At 41.1% G+C, this 9,826-nt stretch overlaps 1 protein-coding gene across 2 annotated transcripts; it reads left to right on the top strand.

Moving 5' to 3' along the window:
• Positions 1 to 3,386: 3,386 nt before the first annotated feature.
• LOC125551945 (5-amino-6-(5-phospho-D-ribitylamino)uracil phosphatase, chloroplastic) lies at positions 3,387 to 6,688 on the top strand. Of its 2 annotated transcripts, none has more exons than XM_048715374.1 (11): positions 3,387 to 3,563; positions 3,652 to 3,744; positions 4,455 to 4,523; positions 4,631 to 4,735; positions 5,008 to 5,062; positions 5,141 to 5,214; positions 5,424 to 5,468; positions 5,591 to 5,731; positions 5,849 to 5,914; positions 6,008 to 6,117; positions 6,231 to 6,688. In XM_048715374.1, the coding sequence occupies exons 1-11, from the start codon at positions 3,459 to 3,461 to the stop codon at positions 6,397 to 6,399; spliced, it is 1,032 nt and encodes a 343-aa protein (XP_048571331.1). In that variant the 5' UTR covers positions 3,387 to 3,458; the 3' UTR covers positions 6,400 to 6,688. The 2 variants fall into 2 exon arrangements, with proteins under 2 accessions (XP_048571331.1, XP_048571322.1); XM_048715365.1 differs by having other exon boundaries at positions 5,424 to 5,507.
• Positions 6,689 to 9,826: the final 3,138 nt, after the last annotated feature.

Genomic DNA, 9,826 nt, shown 5'->3' with positions numbered 1-9,826 from the left:
CATTATGCTAAGCTAACAGATGGGTCTTGTCCATCACATCATTCTCCTAATGATGTGATCCCATTATCAATGACAACACATGTCTATGGTTAGGAAACCTTAACCATCTTTGATCAACGAGCTAGTCTAGTAGAGGCTCACTGGGGACACTTATTTGTTTATGTATCCACACATGTATTTAGGTTTTCGATCAATACAATTCTAGCATGAATAATCAACCTTTATTATGAATAAGAAAATATAAAATAACAACTTTATTATTGCCTTCAGGGCATATTTCCTTCATCTTTGAGTGTACCTGGGCAAAGAACTTTTGGCAACACCTAAATCTGCTCTCATCTGTTATGATACCTGAACTACACCTAGTTTCTTGGGCCATGGACATCGTTGACAACAAAATAGTGTCTGTAGACGAAATAGCTGTCATATTATGTGGAGCATCGGTTGTTTGGACGGAGATAAATGCAAGGGATCATGAAGGCAACACTAGACCAGTGGTGGAGTCAGTGAAATGACGACCAATGTTGTTCTTGATCTGTCTTCAGGTCACACAGAGTCGGTACATGCAGAGAAAATTAAAGCTAAGTGGGCTGCGCCACCTAAAGGAATGTTCAAAATGAATGTGGACGCAAGCTTCATATCCTGTACCAATGAGGGTTGTATAGGCCTGATACCGTGGAACCATGAAGGAGTTCTGATGAGGGGTCAAGCAATCTGGTGGTATGGGCAATCTGCCAATGCTTTGATTATAGAGGCGTTTGCTATTCCAGATGGTATCAAATTACTTTGCGGCATAGGTCTTTCCAAGATCATCATTGAGACGAATGCAAAGGAAGTGTCAATTTATGAAGGAACCGTACTGAAGGTAGATCGGAGATATCATCCATACTTCAGGAGATATAAGAGTTGAGCTTGAATACAGAAGATTTCTAGTTACCTTTTGTTGGTCATGATGCCAATGAAGGGGTGCAACTTTGTGCTAAGCAAGCCTATGAGAATAGAAGAAGGTGCTTATGGATCAATCATGTACGTAGCTTTTTAGTCTCTTGCTTGCCGAACAAGGTGCTTATGGATCAATCACGTACGTAGCTTTTTAGTCTCTTGCTTGCTGAACGATTGTAACCCCGTTGTTTAATGAACTAGCCGATACCCCGCACGTTGTTGCGGGGATATTTCGCAATATATCTCAGTGTGATACGTTATATGAAACATGAATATTTGAAGTAATAATATAAAAGGCTAAAACTGAAAATACATATAATTCATTATGTTTGACTACTATATATTTGTAAAATATTTATTAAATATAAATAACTTTATAGAATGAAAATTCTCATGTATGTTTGCATGTTGAGATGAATCTTTTCTCAATGCATGTTTCATGATGAAGTGACATGCTTGCATGTTGAAAGACATATGGTAGTGGAGGTGGGCCTTTTCTCGTGCATGTTGTGTGATGATATGGCATTCTTGCATGTTGAGAGAAATAGTTAGTGGGGGCTAGCTATTTAGATATAGAAGATGAAAGCTCTTAACTTGTAAAAAAGAGCAGGATGCCATGTTATTATATTAACAACCACAATCACATTGCGGATCACACTCCACATATAGGAGCAGCAGAGCATGCAAACAACAAATGATGAATATTTGTTCTCATCACAAAAACCGCAGGAGAAAAAGGAGGAGGGATGGGGACAAATGGCGCTAGGGTGGCCCCACCGCAGCCGTCGGCTGACCCCAGGGGCCACTGCCGGGTGCGCCGAGGGAAGGTGCGGTGAGACGGAGTTTAGGGTTCAATACTAGAATATGAAATTCGAAATAATCTACTCCCTCCGCTCCTAAATATAAGTTTTTTTTAAACATTTTAAATGAACTACAACATACAGATGTATGTAGACATATTTTAGAGTATAAATTCACTCATTTTACTTCATATGTAGTCACTTGTTGGAATGTCTAAAAAGACTTATATTTGAGGACGAAGGGAGAATTATGAACATTCTGCAAACAAAATAATACTACGCATAAAGTAGCAGAGTGTTTCTTACGATTGGAATCAACCAAGAAGCTAAACTCCGGAAAAAAGCAAATGTTTTCTATGGTTGCTAAGGAAAGTAGAGGAACAAATCCTGTTGAACTTCTCTCCTTTGTGGACCTGCACGTCATTTGACTCGAAAGTTTTGGATTCTTACAAAGGGTAGATAGTGGCCTATCGGAACATATGCACATCTGGCACATGACAAAGGAATAGATCGGTTCGCTTTCAAGGTCCACTCCCCATCCACGAAACGTTTTAGCATGAGAGAGAGAGAGTCGTACACTACTCATGAGATGAAACATGCCCTTACACAAGGCCAGGGGTCATCCTCCTTTTCTAAAAAAAAACAAAAAAAAAACAAAGAGTTGACAGAATCGAGCACTAGTGTCCCGTGAGGCAGTGACAAACATACAAGTGAGGAAAAAGAGGCACGCCGCACGCGTGTAGAAGCAGAACACGACGTAGTGTTGGTACTTGCCGTCGTCGAGTACACACTCCACACTCGGAATTGTAGTTTTGTACACGAAACACAAAGATGGATAGGCATGTATAGACATCAGACGTAGTAATACGTTTATTCATTGCACATGGGAAGCGAGCCACTACTCTTGGCACTAATCATAATAGAGAAAACAACGAGACCTTTTACGGTGCATCAAAATAATATGAGCCGTCCATTTTCAGTCAGTTAATAGACTAGATCCACCAATACTACCAAAGCAATTCAGTAGTATATTTTGTTCAAGGGATAAAATTGGAAGACTTAGAAAATAAATACCCAAATTCTACATCCATTGAGGAATCCGTGTGTTTTCTTGTCCTGCTTGGACCGGTCCGGCCGAATACTTTCCGGACGACATTCAATGCAACAGAGACAATTGTACACAGCGATGGATCCTTGCCGGCTGGTATTTTTGGCCGAGGAAATCACCATGTACAATAGATTGATTGATCATTTGTGAATACATACATTAGTGATTCCGGCGATCAAGCCGGCGGCGGTGGCCTCATCGGAAGCTGCAGCGACGACGCTGCGACTGATCAAGACGTCGTACCGCCGGTTCTGTGGCCTGCTGGTAGATTTGATACCAGGTCGGAGGCTTGGAGCTCCCACTTGAAGGGCACTCAGGCAGTCAGGCTAGCTCTGATCGATATTGGGCATGCGCTGTTGATCATGGGCGATGGCAACGACGAGGCCTCACGAGGATCGTCACCGTGAGAGATTTGACAAATTAGGAAATGAAAATAATGGTAAAACTACCCCGTTAATCAACGGTTGAGATGATTCAATACTATTCGCTTTCAGAGGTAGTATGATGCACCGTAAAAAATCTCAAAACAAACATAAAAGAAAGCCCAAAAGAAAACCCTTCCACTCCATCCCATCTCTCCCCCTCGCCTCTTTCCCCTTCCCATTTCCATGGAGTCGTGCAGCTTCCGCACCGCCACCTCTCCTTCGCCGTTCCCCTCGGCTCCGTCCTCCTCCTCGTCCGCTCGCGTGCCGTGCCCCAGTCTCCGGTTCGCCGTAAGCAGTGCCCGCCTCAAGCCTATTTCTTTCTCTTTTTGTGTGTTTTGCCGCATCCTTTTCCTGATTTCTTTTCCTTTCCGCGCAGAGAGCAAGAAATGGGAGGCAGATGCGGATGCGGAGGATGGCGTCGGGTTTTGATGCCTTCCCACCCCTCCCAGGCAAAGTCTTCGTCGAGGAGGTGAGATTTCTTGGTTTATTAAAATAATAATAATCCTTTTCTGGATTAATAAAGCAGCTTTCTTGATTAGTATATTTGTTGATTTTCGAGAACCCTGACTTCCCCTAGCTGCAAATGTGCAATTAGATGCTGTTGGGTTGGATTAGCTCCGTGCGGGCTCTGGATTAGCCTATCAAGGACTTATTTCCTTGAACAAATAGTACCATGTACATGGTTACAGGGTTACTTTAGCTTCCTTGCCTTACTTGTGGTAGGCTAGAGTTGGGCTATCTAGATTCTCCGATTTGTCCCTCTCTTCCATTTTAGCGTGTTAGTCAAATGAGGTTCATGTAATTAGGTCAAGTAAAGTGGATCTATGTTAGTTGATGGTTCTGCCAGTGAATTATTTCTACTACTAGTTACATTCTGTCCATATAGCCTATAGGTTGATGCTGGATCAGTCAGTGAGATGCTTCTTTGATTAATTGATGGTTTCATCTTTTAGCTGCTCAGTGGAGCAGATAACTGTTTACTAGTCTTTTTTTAATCAAGTTCCTTGCGAATTCTTTCTCTGGATCACCATCATTATTGGGGTCGTAGTTACACAACTGAACCCTTCTCTAGCTAGTTTTAACACCGGTTCACTAAATACAGTTTCTGCAGCATTAGCGATTCTTCTTTTAAACCTTATCTCTTACTGATTAAAAAGATTTTGCATTTATTTCTGTTAGACAATTGGAGCTGAATATGGGGAAGGATTTGAGACTTTCAGGATGGACGGACCACTCAATATCGATGTGGTAAGCATATATCATGATAGGCCACTTGCAATTATGCCATTATGTGCTTTTAGCAGCCTACCATTTATCTGTTATGTTTAGTGGATGAGCTTTCTTCTACCTTTCAGGATTATCTAAACGAAAAATTGCAAGAATGCTTCCTTCAAAGGATAAGGCATGCTATGAAGCCGGATGAAGCATTTGGTCTAATTTTCTCATGGGACAATGTTATTGTGAGTTTTTTTTCTTGTGTTAGTGACATCGTGTTTGAAATGGCATTTTGGAAAATACTTGCTCGTCTATAGTTACTAATTGCAGCAATAGTCCAAGAAAACTATACTTGTACATAATTCAACATTTACCTGGTTCAGTTGAATTTTTACAGGATTCTTAGTTAAGTAGTTTCATTTGTAGGTGAATCCTCGTATTGTGCATATAGGTTGCCGCTATGTCATTACTGCCTCACTATTGACTGACATCTGATGCTCTTTTCGTTTCTCTTAAGGCTGACACAGACTCACTAAAGTTGGATGCTTGGAGACAGCTTGCTTTGGAGGAAGGTATTATTTTTGTAAACATAGTTGCATATTGCTATACGACCTGGGTAAACACATACTAATGTAATTTATCTTGCGCAGGGAAGGACATCCCTACTGCTGCTCATATCCAAAAGAGTATTCTTCATGGTGCTGCTGACCATGTCCTTAGAAAGGTATGTGGGTGTTTTGGTGGATCTTTTGAACTTTCATACCAAGCCTACATTATCATATGGCAATTCAAGTTACAGAAATATTTTAGCAGCAAAAAAGATGTGAGAAAATTTATATGTTCCCTTTTAGCCCCCTCTTGTTTGTCGCTCCAATGCCTTCGCTTGAATAGGGTACTGATACATAAAGCATCAATTCTACTTATGCTTACCAGGTTTTGTATTGGGCAAAAGAGGATGATCAAATGGAAAGATTGAAGGCACGCCTTATCGAGCTTTACTATGAAAGCCTCTTTAGAGTAAATTTCCTCCTTTTTGCATCAAGTAGGGTTTTGTTTTACTCTATGATTGCCCCTGACTGTCTGATATCCATGTAATTCAGCTTGATACCCCAGTAGAAGGATTGAGAGAATGGTTGGATGCAGTTCGGACAGCAGGTATACCCTGTGCTGTGGCATCGTCCCTGGATAGGAGATGCATGGTTGAAGCTTTGGATAGGATGTCGTTAAGCAAATACTTCAAGGTTTTTCTGTCACCCTTTTTAGTTCCCCAATCTTTACTGCTCTGAAGAACATACTCCGTAGCTTAGGCAGATGGTGATTATTACAACTTTATTTTACTTTTTCCTTGTCAACTACAGGCGATTGTGACCGATGAGGATGACATGGAGTCAATAGCACATAGGTTTCTCTCAGCTGCTGTTAAGGCATGCATTTTCCCGACTACTAGTTGATTGGTGTTGCTGAACTGTGCGAAGAACATACCTCTCACATATTTGCTGATCTTCTCTTCTTGGCAGTTGGATCGGAAGCCCTCGAAATGCATAGTGTTTGAGGATGACCCAAGAGGCGTTACAGCTGCTCACAACTGCACTATGATGGCAGTTTCCCTGATTGGTGCTCATCCGGCGTATGTAGCACTGTTTTCCTTGGAGCAATCTTGTTGTTCCACTCAGTCACATATGTTCTGTTAGGAAAGTCAATAGATGCTTCTTGTGTGTAACTGTTTGTGGTGACATACAGGTACGAGCTGGAACAAGCGGACCTTGCTGTCGCGAGATACAGCGAGCTCTCGGTGATCAACCTCAGAAGGATGTTTGCACACAAGGGGCTAAGCTTCATGGACATGCAGAAGCAGATAATTGAGAGGTCACCGCCCAAGAGAAAGCTGACAGTAGACACCATCTTCTGATTAACTATTTTGCTCCGGTTCCCCATCTTCTGTTCTTGAACCGCTAGCCTGCCTGTGGCTTGCGCACTGTACATAGTGTTGCATTGCATGTGAGTTAGATAAGATAGTGGCGTAGTGCTAATCTTAGCTGATCCCGTCGTGTTGCACTCGTTCAGAGATCTCTGAATGTAGTAGCTGTATTCAAAATTACAGGGAGAAAATTGCCGCCGTTGCTGCTGCAAGCTAATGGCGGTATCGAATTTATTCATTATTTTTAAGTTACATGGAGATGACTATTGCACATTGCTAAGTCTTTTTCTGGATGAGCTGCATTCTCTTGAGGACGCTTTGGCTGATGGCACGTTCTTCTTTTAACTTAATACCTGCACCAGTGTACTACTCCCTCCGTTCCTAAATATTTGTCCTTTTAGGGATTTCAAATGAACTACCACATACGGATGTATATAGACATATTTTAGAGTATAGATTCATTCATTTTGTTTCATATGTAGTCACTTGTTGAAATATCTAAAAAGACAAATCATTTAGGAATGGAGGGAGTATTTCCTACACCGACGGACTGGCGTAGAGCACAAACGTACAGAAAATGTGAAAATAATGTACAGGTTGTGGGTTTCGTTAGTACGAAACCAATGCCATCATGAAAAATGTGAAAACTATGTTTTTTGTGGATTTCATCATGAAAATGACCTCAGATTAGACGGCTTGGACACCTGAACTTTGACTCTGCATGCGAGAAAGCAGAGCAATTTCTGTTTAGGATTGCTTTTCTTTCGTGGCTTTCAAGAACAGTGATGAATTTCAATGTATTTTTTTGCTTCCATCAGCTCCCCTATGTATGAAAACTCTCTGTCAAACAGGCAGTTGAACGACCTCCTTTTCATTTCGGACGAATAAATGCAAAATCTTAGGTTGCTTGTTTTTCCCATCCTTTGTTAGCAACAGTCTGTGCCATGTACCTTTTTTTTCACGATGCAAGCCGGAGCAATGTACAAGCTCATTTCATAACAAATACTACATCCAAAGATTGAACAAGGGAGGTCAACAAATAAAACAAATTTAACCAACCCACAATCCATACTCTTTTTTTTTGAACTTATGGCACACTTTATTCAATCAAATGAAATATCTGTTACATCACTAACAAGTTCAGCTAGGATAATCTGCGGAGGATCACCCTCCCAAGAAATTACAGAATTAGAATCATAGGAACTCCTAGCGAGCTTAACCCACAACCCATACTTAATACCATCATTTGTGAAGAGCTCGCCTAGCGTAATGCGGTTAACAGGCAACTATAACAGAAATATACCTGCGGGACAGCACATTCAGCATGGATTGGATCCAAAAGAACTGAACATCAACAATCACAATTGCTCGACTGAACAAGACATGGTGACCTGCAAACATTCCTCTGAGGCAAGAGCCTTCTAACACAACAAAGAGGACCTCCTTTTCTCCTATTGAAACAATTGCCATGTGGAATGTTTGCAGTATTAGCAACCTTAACACGCTTGTGTCTATAGACTAGAGAGCTGGCTTTACGTACTCTAATTCATGGACCAATTCATAGACCGTGACACTGAAAGAGATTAGGGTGGGTTGTGTTACGCCCGCCACTTACAACAAATAGCTCCTGTGAATAAGACTTCTTGGCAGTGAATCAATTTACTAATGCTGCTTGTCTTGTTCTCATGCCTTTGTGACCACTGCAAGTAAAGCACAGAGTGCCATGAAGCATGGATGAAATTAGCCAATAAGGAAGTACTCTCGCCGTTCCATACAAAGTTGTACTAAATCAGCGACACTTAATATGGAATGGAGGGAGTATTTTTTTTATCAATTATCATTAAACAGGTCCAGAGTGTGCTGAGACTTGTCATTTCAGTGGCATCAAGTTCAGCGGATTCAACAAAATGATCGTCACTACTGCATAGATAATGGGAGGGAGATACTATCAGAAGTCGAAAAATATGAAGTCGAAAAATCTTGACTGGAGCAGCAACCTTTCGTTAGATGAATACCCCATGAGAAATACAGTGCTTCCCATGTAACTACTTGCCACTCAAATGGAACAGAACCAACACGACATGAAAATCAGTAGAACCTCAGAAGAACAGATGCTAGTGCACCCTATCATTTTTTTGACGTTGTGAGGATAAGGTTCACTAATCACTATAGAAACAATTCTACCCAAGAATACTACATATATCTTGATTAGAATACTACATAGTGCTTGATTAGAATGTAGTTCAGCGGCCCACATGACTTGCTGACTCGAAGAAAATAAGTTGTTCACAGGGACCAGTATCACCTATAAAGTTGGCTCATCAGAAATTAACTCTGTGTTGAGTGAATAAATTATAGCCTGGGTGCATCCATATCAGGTTACATCGATCTATTAACGGACGTATCATTAATATATCTTACAGATCATTCATAATACAGTGAGGATTACAATTGTTGGCTCTTACCTGAACATTGAATTAGAGCCAGCATTCCACCATTCTTCTTGAACACTATAACCTTCTGACAATACCAAGAGAATGGAACACCTGAAACTATCTCATAGTGTGATTATACGACAATTTTACATACAAACATTTTTTATAAGATAAAATAATCTAGAGTAAAACAGAAGAAACGCAGTCTTGCAATATAACATCTATTCCCACAACATACTGCATTTCTGAATTTGATGCTAAATGTACATTGCTCTTGGTCTCCTTAATCCTCCCCATCTAGGCCTTCTGTGAGATCAAACCTTCCATGGTTCAAGCAACAACACAAAAATGGCATGCAAACAACAGAGCTGTAGCAGTAACTACAAAGCATACCCATGCAATTACCTCAAGTACAGCTGGACTGACAGGAATTTAGAGGTCTGTGTAATCCTTGCTCAATCATAACAGTGTAATCAGAGGGCAACATGGGCACTGTTAAGCTTCATGCACTAGCCAACGCAACCAAAAGTCCGAACTGATGGAAAGAGCTAGTGAAATCCACATATACTGTAACACCCCCTCTCACGTGTGACGGGGAAGACAAGTCAACACGTGCAACCGGAAGAGAGCGACGGCGCGCGAAACTCACGTATGACTCAAGAGGCCAATACATGGACACAAAGGGGGGCAACGGCAATTTTTAGATAAATTGCGCAAACCAGGACTTGAACACAAGACCTTAGCTCCGATACCATGTTAAGCTTCATGCACTAGCCAACGCAACCAAAAGTCCGAACTGATGGAAAGAGCTAGTGAAATCCACATATACTGTAATAGGCACAACGTCTTAATGCATAAAAATTAACAAGCAATGTAAGAAAGCAGACTGTTGTGCAGATAAAGTTGTAGCACCTGATCATCATTGTAGCTCCAGAATAAATGTGCTATTCTATCACCAAGTTACTAAAGCTCAAAGAAGAAAG

Source organism: Triticum urartu, chromosome 1 (genome assembly GCF_003073215.2).
Source record: "Triticum urartu cultivar G1812 chromosome 1, Tu2.1, whole genome shotgun sequence".
In the NCBI taxonomy this organism is placed as follows: Eukaryota; Viridiplantae; Streptophyta; class Magnoliopsida; order Poales; family Poaceae; genus Triticum; species Triticum urartu.
This window is presented reverse-complemented; position numbering and strand designations above follow the sequence as displayed.